At 39.1% G+C, this 21,397-nt stretch overlaps 1 protein-coding gene across 1 annotated transcript in view; it reads left to right on the top strand.

Annotated features, from left to right (window-relative positions):
• The window catches only part of LOC146636224 (basement membrane-specific heparan sulfate proteoglycan core protein-like), a 103,652-nt gene that overhangs the window by 60,973 nt on the left and 21,282 nt on the right, over positions 1 to 21,397 (top strand). Inside the window, exons 15-18 of the mRNA XM_085350303.1 lie at positions 7,501 to 7,764; positions 7,887 to 8,165; positions 8,336 to 8,338; positions 9,638 to 9,901. Of these exons, the coding sequence (XP_085206429.1) occupies positions 7,501 to 7,764; positions 7,887 to 8,165; positions 8,336 to 8,338; positions 9,638 to 9,901 (810 nt within the window). The remainder of the gene's footprint in view (positions 1 to 7,500; positions 7,765 to 7,886; positions 8,166 to 8,335; positions 8,339 to 9,637; positions 9,902 to 21,397) is intronic.

Genomic DNA, 21,397 nt, shown 5'->3' with positions numbered 1-21,397 from the left:
CCACTCCAGAGTTCACCAGCTTGTCCTTTAGAACCGAGGGAAGAATGGTGTTGAAGGCACTGGAGAAATCAAAGAACATGATTCTCACAGTGCTTCCAGCGGTCTCCAGGTGAGCGAGGGAACGATGTAGGAGGTGAATGACGGCATCATCCGCTCCAATGCCAGGCTGGTAGGCAAACTGAAGTGGGTCCAGTGATGAGCTTATTAGGCGCCGAAGCTGAGCCAGGACCAACCGCTCCAGGGTCTTCATCAGGTGCACTGACTCAGATCAGAGTGGAGCTGGTTTAGTTTATCTAAGAAAGGTTTGTTTCTCCATCAGTGATAATTTGATGCTTATTACATCCTAATATAAAATGTAACCAATCATAGAAGACACTGATTAAATATTTAACAGCAGTGATTAAAGCCAGTGCTAGATTTAAACAATTTTTAATGCAGACTAACAGTAAACTGCTTCCTTAGTCAAGGTATAAAAGAGTACTACACTGATCCTACTCCTTATTAAATGAAACTTGCTTCCTAAAGGAAGATTAGAGCTCGTCCAGCCATAAATAGAGATTTTTTTTAAACTCCCAGTAGGCAGGTTTAACTTCAGCTTAATGGTGTTTGCTGTTGAAGACACGTGAATTATTTCCACCTTATATTATATACCACCTTCTAGAGAAATTCTTGTTGAGAGAAGTGACCCATTGCAATTTGTCAATGACATCACTTTTTGAGATTGTCAAATACATAAAGGAAATACTGGGGAGATCATTTCCCTGTTGGAAGCCAGTCGTTCATCTGTTGCCCAAAGAGGATGGACTGTACCGTTTTTAGGACACTAATGTTTTGTTATCACCATGTTTTGTTATCACCATGTAGACTGGATTCTATTTTAGTGCACTGACTCAGATCATAGTAGATGTAAATCTCCAAGTGTTTTAAGGCGCTTGGTAAGAAAGCGACTGCACTTTAAACCCTAGTGGGATTGTTCCTTAAGAAGGTCATTAACTCACCAAAAACAACTGTGGGAGCAATCATCAGAAAATGGAAGACATACAAGACCACTGATAATCTCCCTCGATCTGGGGCTCCACGCAAGATCTCATCCCGTGGGGTCAAAATGATCATGAGAACGGTGAGCAAAGATCCCAGAACCACACGGGGGGACCTGGTGAATGACCTGCAGAGAGCTGGGACCAAAGTAACAAAGGTCACTGTGACAAAGTGGCTAGGACAGAATTCATTTGCCATTTGTCACTTGCGTATATTGTTATTCTGTGTTCTGTTATTTTACAGTCAGCCATAATGCTTTAATTTAGACAGTGCTGGTGTAACTTCTCTTAACACACAATATCCCGGGTTTTGTTTGTGGTAGCAGTAGTTACATTCTTTACATCCATGCATGTGTTTTAAAGCAAACACTACTAACCATCAGATCATCTGAATTTTCTTTTGTTTACAGGCACATGTCTAGTAAATTATGTTTCTTTATGTTGCTTTGGTTATACTTACCATGGTGTCCATGTTGTGCATTCAGGTCCTGTATGTGAGACGGGTGTATGGGAAGGGCCGCCCACTACTTCCTGTTTATATAGGGTCATGAGGTCAATGATTGGATCACTGGGTGTAACCAAATGGAGGGTTTTTCATTTTGTATAGTATTGTTTGTTTTCTTTAAAGTAGCCTTTTGAGTTATATTGTATGCAGTGTTTTACTTTACAAACCATTTAGTTGAGTAAATGAGTTTGTCAGTTTCATGCATGACTTTATTCCTGTTCTTTGTTTAGAATTGTATTATTTGGTTTGACCTATTTTGTTCAATGGTAGGGACTAACGAGGTCAGGTGTGGGCAAAGTCTTGTATAAAGCCAGTGGGATTTTTGCATGCCTGATTGATTGTTTTATGGTAAAAGGGAGATGCTAGCAATAAAGTATGCTTAAAAAGAACTTCAATTGTCTGCTAATGCTATTTACTTATCACCTTCCTTGCTGCTTAAGTTATGCTACATCACATCACATCAGTAACACACCACAACGGCAGGGAATCAAATCCCGCAGTGCCAGACGTGTTCCGCTGCTGAAGCCAGTGCATGCCCAGGCCCGTCTGAAGTTTGCCAGAGAGCACATGGATGATACAGCAGAGGATTGGGAGAATGTCATGTGGTCAGATGAAACCAAAGTAGAACTTTTTGGTATAAACTCAACTCGTCGTGTTTGGAGGAAGAAGAATACTGAGTTGCATCCCAAGAACACCATACCTACTGTGAAGCATGGGGGTGGAAACATCATGCTATGGGGCTGTTTTTCTGCCAAGGGGACAGGACGACTGATCCGTGTTAAGGACAGAATGAATGGGGCCATGTATCGTGAGATTTTGAGCCAAAACCTCCTTCCATCAGTGAGAACTTTGAAGATGAAACGAGGCTGGGTCTTCCAACATGACAATGATCCAAAACACACCGCCCGGGCAACAAAGGAGTGGCTCCGTAAGAAGCATTTGAAAGTCCTGGAGTGGCCTAGCCAGTCTCCAGACCTCAACCCCATAGAAAATCTGTGGCGGGAGTTGAAAGTCCATGTTGCTCGGCGACAGCCCCAAAACATCACTGCTCTCGAGAAGATCTGCATGGAGGAATGGGCCAAAATACCAGCTACTGTGTGTGCAAACCTGGTAAAGACCTATAGTAAACGTTTGACCTCTGTTATTGCCAACAAAGGTTATGTTACAAAGTATTGAGTTGTATTTTTGTTATTGACCAAATACTTATTTTCCACCCTGATTTACGAATAAATTCTTTACAAATCCTACCATGTGGATTCATGGATTTTTTTTTCACATTCTGTCTCTCACAGTTGAAGTGTACCTCTGGTGCAAATTACTGACCTCTGTCATCATTTTAAGTGGGGGAACTTGCACAATCGGTGGCTGACTAAATACTTTTTTGCCCCACTGTATATAATGTTCTTCCTCTACACCCCCCCCCCCCCAATTTTTGCACATGTCGAGGAGCGTGTCAGGCTACATTTCACTGTGTGTTATACTTGTATAACTATGCATGTGACAAATAATAAAGAACCTTGACCTTGACCTTGATATATATATATATATATATATATATATATATATATATATACAGAGAGAGAGAGAGAGAGAGAGAGAGAGAGAGAGAGAGAGAGAGATTAGTATGCTTTGAGCATTTGCTTTTCTAATTATTTGCTTTGTTTTCATTTTCAGTTCAAACGCCAAATGACATTGTGCTGCGATACAAATCCCTCCTCAAGACATTTCCAAAGACGAAGACCATGACCAAAGCTTTTCAGAAGCATGGGCTAGACAGGAACACTGTTGTGTCCACTTCATCAGTTGGGGAGCTTGCTATTGCGGTCCCCAATGTGTACCAGGAGCTACTGTCCAACAGGCCTAGTGGAGATACGGTACTAGCTTTTGCTAAGCGATGTGAGGCTGCAATTCAAGGCAGTGATGAAGTAAAAAACAAAATAGAAAGTATGAAGGCCGCTGGTACTTTGCTTCCAATTCGAAGAGGGAAATCTGTCTGAAACCCTAATTTGTTCTAAGTGGTTTTGTTTTTTTGAGCATATTGAACTGAAGAAAAGATGTGCAAAACCAAACATTTTTCAAAGATCTGTTCACATATGTGTTGAGTTTCCACACAACTAAGAGATTTACCTGTTAGTTTATTTTATTGTTTTTTTGTTTTGTTTTTTGATTTGTATAAATGTGTGTAGAGTAAATAATACAGCTGTGCAGTTTCAGTTAAGGTATAATAATTTATTATATTATAATTATTATAATTTTCCTTTGTTTTATGCCAGTGGTGGATTTAGGGATGGGATTTGTTTCCTTAATATAGTTTTAGCTATCTTTAAAGGGCTTGTATATAAGTTTAGCAATGCTAAATAACTGTTGGTGCTTTATACTTTTTATAGTAATGCCTAGTAATACTTAGAAATGTTTGTTGATCATAAATAAATGTTGACATGTTTTAAACTTTACAACAAAACTCTCTTTTGTCATTTATAAATGTTTAGTAGTCATAAATAAATGGTGTCATGCTTTACACTTTACAATAAGGCTCCCATTTGGCATTTATAAATGTTTATTTGTCATTAATAAATGGTTTTATGCTTTACACTTTACAATAAGTCTCCCATTTGGCATTTATAAATGTTTATTTGTCATTAATAAATGGTTTTATGCTTTACACTTTACAATAAGGCTCCCATTTGGCATTTATAAATGTTTATTTGTCATTAATAAATGGTTTTATGCTTTACACTTTACAATAAGTCTCCAGTTTGGCATTTATAAATGTTTATTTGTCATTAATAAATGGTTTTATGCTTTACACTTTACAACAAAGCTCCAATTGATAGTTGTGGATATTTATAATGCATTTATGAAGTACAATTTTATATGATAAAAAATATGTTTACAAATGCTGATTGTGCTTACAGGATAGTAACTTAGTCTGAAATGTTTAATATAGCAACTCTAGATAAAATATATAGGTGAACACATTTGGCTCACTATTTGGCAACAAACCGGTCAGTTTTTTTTCTTTTTCTCACCCTTAACTAATGCATAATAAACCATTAATAATGGTTTATAAAGCATTTACAGATTAATTAATAATATAGCTATAAACTATTTATTAGCATCTATAAGGGGAGACTTATTGTAAAGTGGTACCATTTATTGTGATTTTGTCAGTTGTATAATGTCTGATGATGTTTCATTCATTATTTTAGTGCTCAGTACAGTCAGACATGGAAACACTGAAGGTGAGAAACTGTTTTCTTCTTCTTGTGTTGCTCTAAATGACGTCCTCTGTGTTATATTTTGTATCATGAACCAAACATTTCATTGATTTATTGGTTAAAATGTTAATATAACCATGTTAACTGTGTGAGCAATCAAACACACACCCACGATACAAACTGTACATTTACTGAAGAGCTGTGGCTTCATACATGTAGATTTTCTTTTCATGTTTATCTGATCTGAAAACATCAACAGTGTGTGTAGTGCAGATTATCTCACTGAGTTTTGCTGTTCTTCACATCACACTGACCTGTGATGTGAAGAACTCTGCTGACTTTGAATATGACTGGTTCAGAGAACCCAGTGTTTACTCTAACCAGAAGACCAAAGTAGCTGGTGAATCAAAGGGAGAACTTGTGACCTCTAAAGGCGGCATCTACGCCTGCAGAGGACGTATAAAAGGGACAAATTTACTCACAGTAGAAAGTGATCCAGTCATCATTCAGGAAACTGGTGAGTTTAAAATGTCATAAGAAATAAAACAACATGGATTCCCCAAAGTTTGGAGATCAGAGGGGGATAATATTATGACAAAAACTTATGTTACAAAGTGATTTACGGCCCCAACCTGCCAAGTTATTTCTGAATATATAAAGTGTTATAAAGTTAAAAAATAATAAACAATAATGGGGTTATAATATTTGATAATACTGTTTTTATTTTTAATGATAATATGTTAATCAGTCAGAAATTAAATGTGTGGCTCAGTCATTCATAAACGTGTTTTGTGATTTGGCCCCTGATGCTCCAGTTGTCACGGTTCAGCATTTTGAGTCTCGTGTGTTTTGGTATTTTATAATATGTTTTATGTTCTGAGTCCTTTGCTGTTTTGATTATTGTAGTTATTATTATTATTATTATTACCCCAGGATCAGTTATGGCTGTTACGGTTTTAGTTCTTAGGTTTTGTTTTATGTGTTCATGTTGTGTTTACTCTGTGCATTTCTGTCCCACGTTTCAGGTCTCTATGTTCTGTCTCAGTCTCTGTTAAGTTTACATGTCTAGAGTTCAGTCGGTGTGTTTCCTGTTTTACTTTGAAGGTCTGCGTCTCATGTCAGTGTTTCTAGTTTTGTTTCCCTTGTCTCGTCCCCCTAATAGACCCTGTGCACGAGAAAATGATAACTTCCTGGTTTGAGACAGGATCTGGGGTTGTACATTTCTGGTAGCTTTACTTTGTGGTCAATCGCTACTGTGAAGACATCCTCCAAAATCATGTCCAAAACACAAAAACTGAAAGATCGCGTTAAGTTACAAAGAGCAGAAGGTGGGAACACTCACCACTGTGTGTCATAAAAAAATCTAATGATCAATTTTGACGTTTAAAGAGTTTAGATCAATCAGTTGTTTACATCACTCAACACAAGCAGAACTGCATCACTGCAGCAGAAGACACATCGTCCACATTCAGAAGCACATCTCTGTATAGTGACTGGTCTTATGATTTAAACAGGCAAATGTTCAGCATTCAAACTACAGGTGAAGAATAGTCAAACCAGATGTTTCCCTGTTATGTCGATATCAGCTAGTCAAGCACACACCTACACAGCATGTTAACAAACCGTGAAAAAAGCCACACAAAAAATGAATGATTGCTGGTAACGGTTTCTATACATTAGTATTTATGAAGGGTATGTTGTGACTTACCTTCAAAATTACAGTGGTCCTTCGCTATGACGCGGTTCACCTTTCAACTCGCTGTTTAGCAGATTTGTTAGTGCAAGTTTGCACGTTTTTTTTTTTACATCACATTGTGTCCTGCGTCCTGATCGCTGCAGACGATCTCCTCTGTGCCGTCTCTGCTGCACAGTACACAATCGCTGCATCGATGGCTAGCAGTGTGACTCTGAAGTGCAGTCAAACTGCTTTTTCCCCAACAAACACAACAATGTCGACGAAACGTTTACCACCATCAAAAAAATAAAATTGGCTACTTGATTTCACCTATCGCTGGTTATTTTTAGAACATAACACCCGCGATAAACGAGGGACCGCTGTTTACAAATACTGAGAAATATAGAATTTAAATCCTTTCTCTGTTCTGCTCTGAGGCGCGGGGGAAAAATATCGACAGGTCTATGAACAGCATCTACATATATATTCCGTAAATGCCCAAGACATCTCGAGAAATGTAAATCTCACCTCGATTCATCAATTTGGTTGACTTGTTTTGGAAAAAGCGGCAGTAAACAAGGAGCGAATATAACACCGGAAACGAAGCGCCCTACAGGAGTTTCCCCACCGGAAGTAGCATATGCTAATGTGCACATAGTCTATTACTCCCAGCTGTGCTCTCCTTCTGTGTCTCATTCCCTTCATTATACTGCAGCTCTGTTACCATGTTGAGACAGAAATCAGAGAAAATTTGAAATGTCTTAAACTGAGAGGAAAGAAAAAACAATATAAAGAAAATATTTGTGTAGATTTTGTTTTGTTGGAATTTGAGTCACTTGAAGAAATCTTTTAAAATTTAGGATATTTTACATTTACATTGTATCAGGTGTATATTTTCTTACCTGCTTTTTCATAACAGCATATAGACCCAGGGCCATATCCATTTACCCAGAGTCACTAACTGAAAATCTTCAGATCTGTTTTAGGTATGATTGATTGTTTTTATGCAATTTTAATGAATCATCTGCATATTTATATAATTTTCCTCCTTTTTCATAACATCAGATAAACCCAGGGCCACACTGACAGCAGGAACTACAATCATACCAGTAGGGGGCAGTGTGACACTGACCTGCTCTGTGCAGAGCTCTGATGGATGGAAATATGAGTGGTTCAGACGAACCCAAACAACCTCTGAAGGTAAAATCAGAGATCAACAAAACAGAGATATCAGAGTATCTCAAGGAGGAATCTACAGCTGCAGAGGAACAAGAGGAAACCCAGTTTACTACACTTATATAAGTGATGATGTCACCATTGAGATAACCTGTGAGTTCAGTCATTTAGTTTGAAATATACATTCACTCATGATTATCAAACATACAATGTGAAGTTTTCTATGTTGATTTCATGTTTCTGTTTGTATCTCAACTGTTAATATGTGTAAACAGTTTCCAATAAAGTTGTTGTAAAACAACAACCCAACTGGCCTCAGATATTCAGAGGTGAGACGATCACTCTGACATGTGAGGTGCAGGAAGGAGGTGAAACCACTGAGTGGTGGTATGAATGGAGAGGACCCAGCACACCCACACACTGGACACACAATAATGATGTGACATTCAGAGTTTCTGAGTCCAGCAGTGGAGACTACATGTGTAAGAGTCGACGCAGAGATGACTCATATTCTTCAACAGAGTGGAGTGAAGCCTTCACATTGTCAGCATCAAGTAAGTCATGTTTGTTGTGTGATCTCCATTTGACAAATGTCATAATGGTCAGCACAGGATGAATTCAATGGTCTACAAAGCATGTTACATTGTTGGTCAGACAAAGAGCTGCAGCTGATAGTAGCCTCATTGTAGACAGTTTGTCACCACTTTGTGTCATGAACTTTCAGCTGGTATAGAGACGCCAATGCTGACCTGCTGCTCCATCACCTGAGGACAATACTGACAGAAATAAACAGAGATAATAATAATAATAATAATAATAATAATAATAATAATAATAATAATAATAATAATAATAATAATAGTAGTAGTAGTAGTTTACAACAAATAACAATAAATCTACAGTTTGTATTTTTTTTTAAGTCATTCTGGCCTGTCCTCTCATAAAACACTGCCATTTGTTAAAATAAAACACACACATGACTGTGTTTAATACAAAAAGCAATGATGACCAATTAGATTTAGAGCTCAATTGAAAACATTTATGGTTGGAGCCACACCAGCTTCACTCCAAAAAAGACACCAGAGCAAAGCAGCAGATGGAGGAGAATCGAGGGAGGGAAGTTAAAAATATAACATAAACATAAAAATATTGTTACTGTTACTATGACTACCATAATCTCCACCACTAGTCACCTCCAGCAGGAGGATACTGAGATTGAGCCCTTTAAAGTCACTCACAGAACCTGAAGATGGTCCAGTTCAGTGTGTGTGTGTGTGTGAATGTAGAACCACATAAGTGATGGATATGTTTGATTTACTGATATTATTAATGATGTGATTTTTGATATTTGATGTTAGTTACTGTCTCTGACTGTATCAGTGAAGACCTCCCTGCTTTATCACTGTAACCAGTAGCATTTATTCATAATGTGTGTTCAAATATTCAGAAATAGTATAAAATACAGAGTATCTTTAATTAATTTTGTTATGGAAACTTTTTTCATGCTGTGAAATTTGAAACTTTAACCAGGACTGCTGTATTTTACCTGTTACTTTGCTCACAAATGCTGTAATCGATCATTACTACATGTATGTGTTTTAATGTATAATAACAGCAACAGCAGATAAAAATATAGTTTTAAAAAGGAAAAGAAACATTTAAACCTTCACAAAAGGTGACTTCTTTCTATTATACAGTATAAAACAAACACCAAACATTTCCCTCTTAACACATCATTGTGTTTCCTTCAGCAGTGAACTCCATTAGTTTACATTCAGTGTAACTTCTTCAGGCCAGAAAATGGACAAATAGTTTTACTATCCTTACTTTGTGATGTAAGAGTTACTGCAGCTCTGGCATCATGTTGACATAGACACAATTCAGCAACAGAAAATCAAACTGTCTTAAAGTGCAGAGAAAAAAGTTTGTTCTTTCATCTGGGGAGTTTTTAAAGTTTAAATGTATTTTCTTGTATTTTTAGTCAAGAGGATGAAAAATGTACATGTTTCCTTTTTCATAACATCAGATAAACCCAGGGCCACACTGACAGCAGGAACAACAATCATACCAGTAGGGGGCAGTGTGACACTGACCTGCTCTGTGCAGAGCTCTGATGGATGGAAATATGAGTGGTTCAGACGAACCCAAACAACCTCTGAAGGTAAAATCAGAGATCAACAAAACAGAGATATCAGAGTATCTCAAGGAGGAATCTACAGGTGCAGAGGAGGAAGAGGAAACCCAGGTTACTACACAGAGGACAGCCAAGAAGTTCACATTAACACAACTGGTGAGTTTGGATTCAGCAACAATATTGAATAGATAGATGATTGAGGATTACTATGAAGGCCAAACAGCATTATATCTCATGGTAACCTCTTTGGCATTGTAAAAATGTTCTTATTGGAAATGGTTGAACATGAATAGTCATGTAAAATGTGGAGTCTAGAGAATCAGTGTCAGGAATGTGATCCAAGGAGGGGAGACTAGGTGGGATTGTGAATGTGAAACAATCATTTTCAGCAAATCTCCAAATCAACATAAATTCACAATTAGTTCTGTAACAATTCTACAAGTAAGACTGCAAGTAGTGTAGAACAGGAGTCACAACATGAAACCACAGAGCAGAGTCATGCTGACAGTTTCTGACAGGAAACAGAAAATCTCAATGTAAACATCAGTTTTTGTTTCTTTATATTAAGATTTCAGATCCAAAATCTGACATTTTCTAGTTTCAGGTTTTGGATGTGAAAGAAGTTCATTTATCGTTCCGTTCATCATCGGACTTGTTAGTGGAATTATTGTCGTGCTGCTGCTGATGTGTTGCTATAAACAGATAAAGGGTGAAAAATGTTTTTTTTAATGCTGTGACACTTTTAAACAAACTGATGTAATAATCTTTGTGCTTTTTACAGAACCCTGTTGTAACAGGTTGGTGCAGCAGTTTAGTTTCATTTATATAACTTCAAATGAAGCTAACTTTGAATTATTCCTCATTAAATTTTCATTATTTGTTTCAGTCTCACTCAGTCTCAGAGCACCAATCAAAGCTCTGCTTCACAACAAACATCCAACCAGAATGAAACTCAGGTTTACTCCTCTCTTCTTCATGGTGAGACCAGAAATTATTACTTTTCTCTTTAATACAGTTTTCAACACTCAGTTTTCCAGCAAACAGTGACAAAAACAAAAATAAATAATATTTTTCTTCCTTCTTTCTTATTTTCAATGACTTGTAGGTGATCTTTCAGTCTATGAATCAATCAGAGGCTCTGGAAACACTGGAAGTGGTACAAACAGTATAAACTTTGATAATAGCAGAGCTGTAAGAAATGTAAATATTTATTCTGACTGATCAAACTTCATTATTTCAGCAGATGAATACAACAACGTCACATCTGGATTTCAGCTTGAAGGTCTTGATAAGAGGAGTGAGTACAAGAAACATGAAATGTAATAATTGGTCAAATGTTTTTGTAACTTGTGTAATTTTAGAGGAAGACAGTCTCCATGTTATTAACTACAATAATCCATCATCACAACAGGCAGACATGATGGCACAGAGGAGAGCTCTGACTACAATAATGTGAATCCTGAATCAGCCTCAGGTACAAATGTGAACTCTACACACACTGAATCATTAGTAATCAGATTACATGTGCAGTTAAATGTGTGACATCATTGCTAAAGTTTGTGGAGCTGATGAGCTGAATCACTTTTTATACGATTGGCTTTAGTTGTGTTCTGCTGCTGTTGTGATGTCTGAATAAAATAGATGAGATCAGTTCTGTGTGATTAAAGCATGAACGTGTCAGAAAGCATCATCACATCTTTGGCAACATTATTTCTTTGTTTTTCACTTTCAAACTCGTATTTGTTCTGATTTTGTTTCAGGTCCATAAAAAGATTATTTCAACAAAACTCAAGACTCACGAACAACGTCAACAACGTCAGTGTAAACAATGACATGCTCTTGGTTTAATATCAACACTGGAAGACTGATTATAAGGTTCATCTTTGTATTAAAATCCTATTGTGTTTATTTCTGTTGTAATAAGTGGAGGGTGGATGGTGTGGGACATTGTTTCCATCAAGACACAATTTCATGATTTGGTTCTGTGAGTTTGTTTCAGTCTCTTTGTTTTATTTCTATAAGATGTTCACTCACTTCCTGCTGAATTTTACATGTTATCTTTAAAGTGTAAGAATAGATTATTTTAGTATTAGGGATTTAGTTGTATTAACGATAGTAAAGCATTGTATTCGTTATTCATTTAAGTAGGCCATAGGTCAAGCTGCTAAACACTCACACATAGAGCAGACACACAGAATTGGGAGAATAAGTCAGAGGTGTATGTGAGAAGCAGAGGCGACAGAAAGGAGAACACAGTGTGCGAAGAAATGGGCAGCAAGGACACGAGAAAGGGAGACAGCAGATAGAGAGACATTAGCAGGCGCCTAGTTTTGAGAAGACAAAGGTTGTTGACCTCTGTGTGCTGTTGGGACTGCCCCAGCAGATTTTGATGATTGATGCTGAACTGTGAAAATCCCCATGTACATGTAATAAAATTAATTGATCATTTGTTCTGAGAAAAAACAGGAATGAAATATTACACTGTCTTATGATGCATTATAGTGCTGATTTATAAGAAATGCTGTTTGCAGAGAATCATAGCCTTATTTGTCTGATTAGAAAGAACAAAACATACTGCACAGGAAGCCAAGGTCATAACTTACACTTACTGAGAGAGAGAAAAAATGTAAATGCTTAGTTTAGAGGGAGGCTGAAGCTACAAGAGTGTGAGAAACGGTCAGACACTTCGAGATTTTGCCAGACACCCTCCTGTCCACATCTCCGTCTGGCCGTTTGTAATGCTCAAAGTGTTGTATGGAATAAAGAGAATTGTATCGATTAAAGAGATTGTTGATTGAGCATTTATACACCGAGTGTTGTTCTTCCTTCAGCGCAAAGATCAAAGAATTGGGGAATTTAACAAAAGCTTGCTGTATGGAGATGTTTATTGCATATTTTTCATATAAGTAACAATAAATAATAAGAATTATGTTAATATACATGTTTCCAAATTGTGATGCACAAAAACTTATTGTCAATGTTCAGATTTTACAATGTTATTCATGTCATCACTGAGGCCATGACAGAGAACATTTTGTGTGTGATCAAATTGTTTTCTGTAGGTGATGTTTGTGTCTTTTATGCTGTTTACAGTTTGATGTGTGTAAAATAATTGTGGTGCTTTTAAAAATAATCAAATAATATCACGACAAAACGACTTTGTTCTTCTGAGTGACCCGTGATGCTTATATGTGGATTAAAATGTATTTTCTAACTGTCTGCTATATCCTATTTATTAATCTGCTGAAAGTGACTCATGATTTCTGCCTGAGCCCCCAGAAAAGAGGAAAAGCAGCCTGTGGTTGAAGAGAAAAAGTAAATGACTTGTTTTAGCAAAGAGGCAACAAGAAATGCAGACAATAACAGCACAGTGTTGTTCTCTTGACAGCTACATGCTGATATTGTCAGATATAAATATAAAGTATTTCCTTAGTTGAAGGGATACAAAAGTGTCAGGTGTGCCCCTGTAGCACTGCACTTGTTCTCTGTGTGGACTGCACATTTTATATGATCTACCTGTACTAGGAAAAATACCACACTGTGAGAACTGATGAAAACTCTCATTTAGAAAAATATCAGACAAAAATACAGTGCCGAATGGTACAGACAGAAAACAACAACAACAACAACAGCAGATATCATTGTTCAAAGGTAGGTCCTTTAAAAGACCCTTTACCAGGTATCATAATCTTGGCTGTAAAAGTGTCAGAAATCATACTGTAAGTGACAGCTTTTGCCCTTTTTTTCCCCAGAAAATCCAAAGCTTTCAACACCTGGCAGTCGTTATACTTTATTGTATTCGTATGACAGTGGAACAGCAGTGGAGAAAAAACAGACTCTGTTTTTTCAGATTTATAGTGAAGTGGAAACAGATTTAACATAAATGAAATGTAATACAACATCAACTTTAAATATGAACTATACTAGTACAAAAAAGTATTTGAGCCTAGCCCACTCAATTTTTTGTGTATCCTTCTTTTTATATTGCAAATCTCTCTCTATTGTGGAGAGCCAAGTGCTCCACGTGTCATCATTACTTACCTGTGATTGGACCGTGCATTCTAATGATGCACCGTAAAGTTTCGTAATGTTTTTCTTCTCATCTTTCAGTAACCGTTTCTCTCGAGCCCAACTGGTCGAGAGATACAGTAGTGCGAGTCACCCTGGTAAAACCAGCCGGAGTTGACTTTTCTGTGTTAAGACAGCGATAGCGTGTGATCTAGGGTAACCAACCGTCCTCTTTTCCCCGGACATGTCCTCTTTTCACGTTCTGTCCGAGGGGATTTTCGAGACTGATGAAAATGTCCGGGTTTTTCTATAGGCCTGCAGGTGTGACATCACAAATATGGGTCATATGTGTGATGTCACATGCCGAGCTGCTGCTTTGTGAGTGGTTGTTCTGCCTCACAGATGGAACAAATGATCTTTAAAAGATGCCAAAGCGCAAGTGCAGCTTTTCAGACGAACTGCAAAAGAAATTTCCCTCGTACCATCGCGGTACTGTATACCAGTACCATTATACCATTTTTTTTAATTCCAGAGGTCTTTAAGTTATTTTTTGCTTCTTGCCTAAAAGCCTATATCACATTTTTTATTTCACCATTCATTGATCGCACAGAGAAGGCATCGTTTAAATATGTTAAAATTTTCTTTAAACAAACAGTATTAAGAAAATTCTTCATGACTGGGCGAAGTGTTATCATTTTTGGAAATCAAACTATGCTTACACTATTGTGATTGTACCGTAATACACCAAATATCCCTGTAAATCTCAGCTTCTCTTCTTTTCTAAAGCGCATTCTCCGCTGGTGGGCCCATGGTAAATAAGAGTAAGTGTCAGTGTGGACATACAGATATAGTTCCTCTCCCATATTTCTCATGTCAGACTCTGAACACAGCTTCCAAGTACAATCACTTGACTGTGTTTACAGCTGGTGGCCAATAGAGGGAGACATAATCCATTTATAATTTATTGTATCTGTCATAGTCTCCCAGTCCTCCTGGTCAACCAACACGTTCTTTTTCCTTACGAGTGTAATGAACTCGATACTTTACTTTCTGTTTCTTTCCTGTACGCACTGCTGCAGTTTCATCTAAGAAGCAACCTGGCTGTCTTAAAGGTCATGAAAATTCATTCAGAATTAGCAACACTGATGATGGTAATTATTAAAAAGTATTGGTACTGGTATCAGTATCAGCGATATAGGCCTGGTATTTACTTGGTATTAGATTGATACCAAATCTTGCAGTATTGCACACGACTAATAAGTAGTGATATTAAAATACATTAAACTGATATTATTTCAGCACCATGGACAGCACACAAGGTTTTCACTGCATGAGCTGTGCTCTCTAACACGTGACTGTTTGTAGTGGTGGACAAATTTAGCTGCATGCACACACAGCTCTCTCTGTGATAGGTTAATAATTTTAATTAAAAAATATATGTATATTGATTATTGGCTGAAAGTGATTAAAATTTTTAATATTGTGACACAGTGGGTCCGCACTCTGGAAGGGAGGGGAACATCCGAAGAGGCATACGCCTGCTGAATGGCCTCCACAACCCTGTGGGACAATCGAGACTTAGACAAGGGTCTGACCAGAATTCCATAGTGGAAGCTCACAAACGGCTGGTCTGTCTTCCTGAACGGCCGGATAAGTAAGAAGTTCTGTGCCAAAGCACAGAGATGGCACAGGGCAACCTGGCTCCCAGCTGCCTCCTTGTGCAGGTCCCCTGTGAGGAATATTCATAACTCCACTGACTTGGACAGGTGAAATTCAGATGGGGTCACACAGGCCGCACACCAGGAGGCAAACAGCCCCCGAAGAAAGCAGTAGGCAGTCCTGGTGGATGGCACACAAAACTCCTGCAGCATTCTCACTTTTAGATCAGGCCAGGCATGGAGCCTCTCACTCTCAGGGTACAGGCTGTCACCCTGAGCCCTACTGGGAAAAGATGGAACAGTGACCCCCTCACCTGGGACAGGAGGTCCCTCAGAACAGGGAGCTCCGGGGGTGTCCTGGTCATGACTGGCAGGATAACTGAAAACTAGCATGTGTGGCCAAAGAGGGGTCACCAGGATCAACTCCTCGGTCTGGACCTAGTGAAGGAATAACTGGAGGAGGGGTATGGAGGGAAGGCACAGAGAAGAGCCTGTGGTGAGGAGTGCACCAAGTTGTCTGCAGGGAGAAGAACAGATGGCAATGTGTCGATTCTCTGGGGGAAAAAAACTTCTGCCCCTCTGAAGCGACTCCAGATCTGGTGGACCACCTCTGGATGGAGTCTCCACTCCTCTTGGATCGGGCTCCCCCTCAACATATTGTAATGTCCACTGTCACGTTCAATGGTCCTGGCACATAAACTGCTTTCAGTGAGTAGAACAGGGTGAGCCCACTGCCACAGTCTGGTAGCTATCGTGCAGAGGAGGGGAGACCCTCGGCCCCCTTAGCTGTTGATGTAGGCTACTGTGACCATGCTTTCTGTCTTGATGATAACATGGTACCCTAACAGTCATGACAGAAACTGCTTGAGTGCCAGGATGACAGCTTGCAGCTCCAGCATATTTATGTCAGAGACGCCCAATGACTGATATAACACCTATTGACCGTAGAGCCCTCAGCCTCAGGAGCTGACCCCACGAGTGAAGCCCAAATGGGTCTAGGCACACCCCGAAGGTCTGCTGTCAATTCGGGGTGAGGGACATGGAGGCTCTGTTGGACTCCACAGTCATGCCCAGAAATTATGTGATGTGGGAAGGCTGCACATGACATGAGCAGAGCTACATGGCTGCAAAACTGTCCTTTAGTGCAGCAGAAGGATACGGCCCAATGCAGTGGGAGAAACTCTCACTCACTGGGTTAACAGCCAGTCAGCCACAGAGAGGACCCACTAGCCACGTGAATGCACTGACAGAGGTGTTCTGACTTTCATGCATGTTTCTCACACAGCATGCTGGTGTTCTTGGCTTCTTGGTCTTATGGGGTGCAGATGCTCTCTCAGCACAATTTATCACACTGCTGGGTGTTATATACACTAGTGTATTCAGCTTTGCTGTAATGTTTTGATTCTGGGTCTCATCATGATGCACTTTGCTGGTGTTTTTGATTATTGATTTTGATGTTATGAAGATTAAGGGCACAACTTCACAAATCTAAATACAAACACACACACAAAGAAGAAAAAAGGAGGGTGATGATGTTTCAGATTAATATTAATTGACAGATGCCTCAGCGTGTAGACAAGACTACATATGACATGTGAACCTAGTGGTTCGGGTCACCCTTTAATTCTTTTCTGACCCCCCTTTGTTTCTCTGAGCAGACTGTGATGACTGCATGTGTGTAAAAGACTGTTGTAGGTTTATTTTTATCTGCTGAAAATCTGATACCACAAAATTTCTGTCTGGGCCTCCAAGAAAAGAGGAAATGCAGCCTGTGGTTTCAGCCTGAAGTCTAACGTTTGTCTTCTTTAATCTCAACACAGCACAGTGGAAATGTGCAGGTATGACAATGTGTGAAAACAGGTTAAAAGTAGCTTTATTGTGGTGATGACACATGCTGGACTAAAGGATAAATAAAGCATGTGGGCATCAAGAGAAACGGTGAAAAGCTTGTTTCTCACGCTCATGTCTTTAAGAGTCTCTGCATGGACGTGCTGTAAATGTTCATTTATCTCTGAAATAAATAAAATCATCCATCACTCTCTCTGTCCACAACATCATATACAGACATGTTTTCTTCTTACTGCAACTTCCAAACAGGCCAGTTCCTCACAGTATAACACAAAACTCCAAAGTATAATCACTGCTTTGTAACCAGCAGAGGAGCCAGTAAATCATCTAAACCTACTGATACTAATGTGTCTGTTTGGCTGCTGTTACAGAAATGGTTCCTACACCTGTGATGATGACGTCAGTGTTTGACTCCAAACTGTCTGCTGGACTCTGCAGTATCACAGAGACTTGCTGTCTTCAAGCCTCATGACATATTGATATGTACTGAAACTTTTGCACTTATGTTTACACATAAACTGCAAATAACATAAAAACATGAAGTAACATCTTAATGTATTTTACCTTTCCCACAGAAAAGTGGAGGGAAGGAAAAACACACCTGCTGTTCAACAATCTAAAACACTTCGATATCAACATGTTTGTGAGTGTGTGTAGATGATACTGCAACAAACCTTAATCAAAGGTTATCTTTGTAAGAAAGTGTTTGACAGAATAAGGATAGATGCTGTGTGTGCAGGCTTTAACTATTACTAATATTATAGACTGTATATTGAGAATGAGAAGTGAGAAACTGAGGTACACCTTATGCTCATATGGAGGGGATTAGCCAATCACAAAGTTACCACACCTTAAAGCTTTCACTGCTGTGTTGTCCTTTTGGAGTCTAATGTGGGCGGAGCCTATAGTAGCTTTCATAGTGTGACAGATGAGGTCCAACTAGACAGGTTATGGAGAGACAGACAACCATTCATGTTCACATTCACACCTGCAGGCAATCACCTGAATCACCAGTTAACATAATAATATATGACTTTGGAGAGAACCCAGACAGGTGGAGGGAGAAGATGCAAACTTCACACAAACAGCCCAGCTGGTGGATTCTAACCAACAACTTTCTTCCTGTGAGGCAACAGTATGAACCACAGTCATCCAGCTCATGGTGGTCTAAGAAGTTTGGAAGGAAAGTGACTAAACTTCTTTAGCTTTCTTGAAGACGTGTCACCTCTCATCTAAGAGGCTTTTTTCATTTCTAAAAGCAAACAGTAGAGAGTCTCAGGTATTTTAACCTCAGTGAGGGTCAAAGGTAGGGATGGGTATTGATAAGATTTTAATGATTCCGATTCCATTTTCGATTCTGTTTAACGATTCGATTCCTTATCGATTCTCTTATCGATTCTTTTTTTTTTTAAAAGGAGAACACTAAAGTCGATTAGCTTAGAACTGTGTTTTATATCTTCTCTTTGAACAAGATAGAAATTTAGGAGTAACATGGCCTTACAAACCCAACAGTGAGATCTTAAGAGATCCACAGCCTACGGCTCTTCAATGGGGTGTCACAGGGTCCCCAGGAAAAAAAATGTATATGTAAAATAATAAAATAAATATTCTCCTGTAGCAATAACAAAGTTTAACATAAATTATTCTGTAGCAATTACACAAGAATATCCAGTAATGTCCCTGCCTACAATTAAACACATTCACTTACCAAAGTGAAATCGGGGGCATCTGCTGTGGCAAATGGGTGCAAACCTTTGACCACAAACTTAGACACTGCTCGGTGACATTCGTCTATCCTGGCCTGAAAGGAGACGCTAACGGTAGACTGCAGCGAGAACTGCCAGCATCTGAGCCAGCCAGCCTCTGTCTCTCTCATCATGGTTATCTAAATGCAACGCACAGTAATAGCAGGTTTTGTAATAAGGTAAATCGCGCTAACATAGTTGCACTCAGTTGCACTGAAGCACCGCAGCAATTTCCTAATGTTGTAAACCTCAACATCTGGCAATAAACCCATTCTGATTCTGATTCTGATAATATGCAATGCTAATTGATTAGTTACCTGCAGTATTAACGGGAGAGGACGTGGAAACGCTACCGCTGCTACTGGGTTGAGCTTCGCTAGTCCGGAGCGGATCAAAAACACGACATTCGTTGAAAGCAATCGCGTGTTTTTTGAGCAAATGCTTTTGCATATTCGTAGTGTTTCCTCCCTTTGATGAAATCTCTACTTTGCAAGTATTGCACGTTGCCCTGTTGTCATCCTTTTTCATAAAGTGTAACCAAACTTTTGAGCGTTTGTGCCGCTCAGGCGCCGTGTTTCCTACTGGGTAAAAGACGCTACTCAACGTGATGACGTCATTCGGGGCGTCTGGAATCGATAAGGGAATCGTTTTTAAAAGTGGCAAACGATTCCAAGGAATTGAAACAGTGGGAACCGGTTCTCAACAAGAACCGGTTTTCGATACCCATCCCTAGTCAAAGGAGCTTGCAGAGAAAAGCGTCTGGACTTCTTTAAGTTGCTTGAAGACGTTTCACCTCTCATCCGAGAAGCTTCTTCAGTTCTAAGGTCAAATGGTGGAGAGTCCCAGATATAAACCTAGTGGGAGTAACCCTTGGCTCAGGCGATTAGAGGATCATCAGGGGGTCCTTTTGTCCCTCTGTGGGGGGATACTCCCACTAGGTTTATATCTGGGACTCTCCACCATTTGACCTTAGAACTGAAGAAGCTTCTCGGATGAGAGGTGAAACGTCTTCAAGCAACTTAAAGAAGTCCAGACGCTTTTCTCTGCAAGCTCCTTTGACTACGATGACCTGGATGACTGAGAACCTTCACAGACAACCTCAGTGAGGGTTTTACTTTAAGTTGGTCAAAGACTCACAATTAATGACGTGAGTCATCACATGAGCCAAGCTGTGAAAAAAGGTGTGGGTCATTATAGACCTATAAGTTTTTGGACTTAAAAAACACATTCATGAATCAAAGCTAATCAGTGCTCTGTGTTTGGCTTATTTAGTGATTCAAAAATACAAAAGAGTGGCAGTACAAATAAAAGTTTACAGTTTGACTGTCGTTTTAGGTTCAGTGCTGCCATCTTGGATTGTTAACTCACAGTATGTGTGTCTGCTCAGACTTTCCAAGCGGTAAATGTGAGTTTAGTTCCACTAAAAAAACAAAAAAACTTCTGGCTTATTCAGAAATTATCACCGGAGATTTTGGGTGAGAATGCTGTGAGAGGTTGCCTCACCCCATCATGTGATGTATTGAGGTCACTTGAAGAAAGATACTAGTGGGGGTTGATGTGCCTGGGAAGAGACCTCAAAACAGGATTGTAGTTGGCTGACAGCTGACGCCATAAGGCACCACCTCTGGTTAATGATGGTCATTCACAGTAGAGACGGCCTCTTTCACTCCTCTTTCAAACCATACTTGTCTGTTCAAAATGTGAACACTGGCACCTTCGTATGAGTGATATTTGATATGATATTGGAAGCAGATGAAACCAAATAAATATTTGGAGATCATTGTCTGTGCATAATCCTGGAGAGTGAGTGAGTGTGGTGGCCAGAAACTGAAAACAATACATTTTGGGAAGACAGCATTCATGTATGGCACAATAAATGTCTGTGGATCTACACAAACATTGACTGATAAGATGACTCGAGATAAAATATCGCAGCTTTATGATGTCCACACAGGACACTGCACAAATCACATAAAAGAATAAAAATAAATAATAATAAAACATGACTATGGCCTGGTAAATATGTCACCTGACCTGAAACAACAGAAGGTAAGAAGCAAACACAAGAAGCAAGCCTGCATGTTTGCAGTGGACAGGAAATGTGAACACGTCACACAACTGCTGTGGTCAAAGCTACAGGAGCTGTTTGAGGTTTGTATAAAAGGAAAGGAAGCACAGAGAGGCCACAGTCAGAAGAAACACTCTGGTCTTATCTGTATTAAATGCAGCTTCTCTTTTTATTATTGATGTAAAGTCAAAGTGTTTGAGATCAGCTGAGGATCAGAGTGCAGCAGGGCTGGATGTGAGGATGGGGCACTCTTTGCTCTGCATGACGGGGTTATTGTGTAAGTACATTTGTGACATTGTTTGAATGGCACTGATTAATGAAAGTG

The sequence above is a fragment of the Diplotaxodon limnothrissa genome, linkage group LG3 (genome assembly GCF_057381915.1).
Source record: "Diplotaxodon limnothrissa isolate DT_005_m linkage group LG3, D_limnothrissa_male_GT1.1, whole genome shotgun sequence".
In the NCBI taxonomy this organism is placed as follows: domain Eukaryota; kingdom Metazoa; phylum Chordata; class Actinopteri; order Cichliformes; family Cichlidae; genus Diplotaxodon; species Diplotaxodon limnothrissa.
Note: the sequence above shows the minus strand (reverse complement) of the source record. Positions and strands in the feature narration are given on the sequence as shown.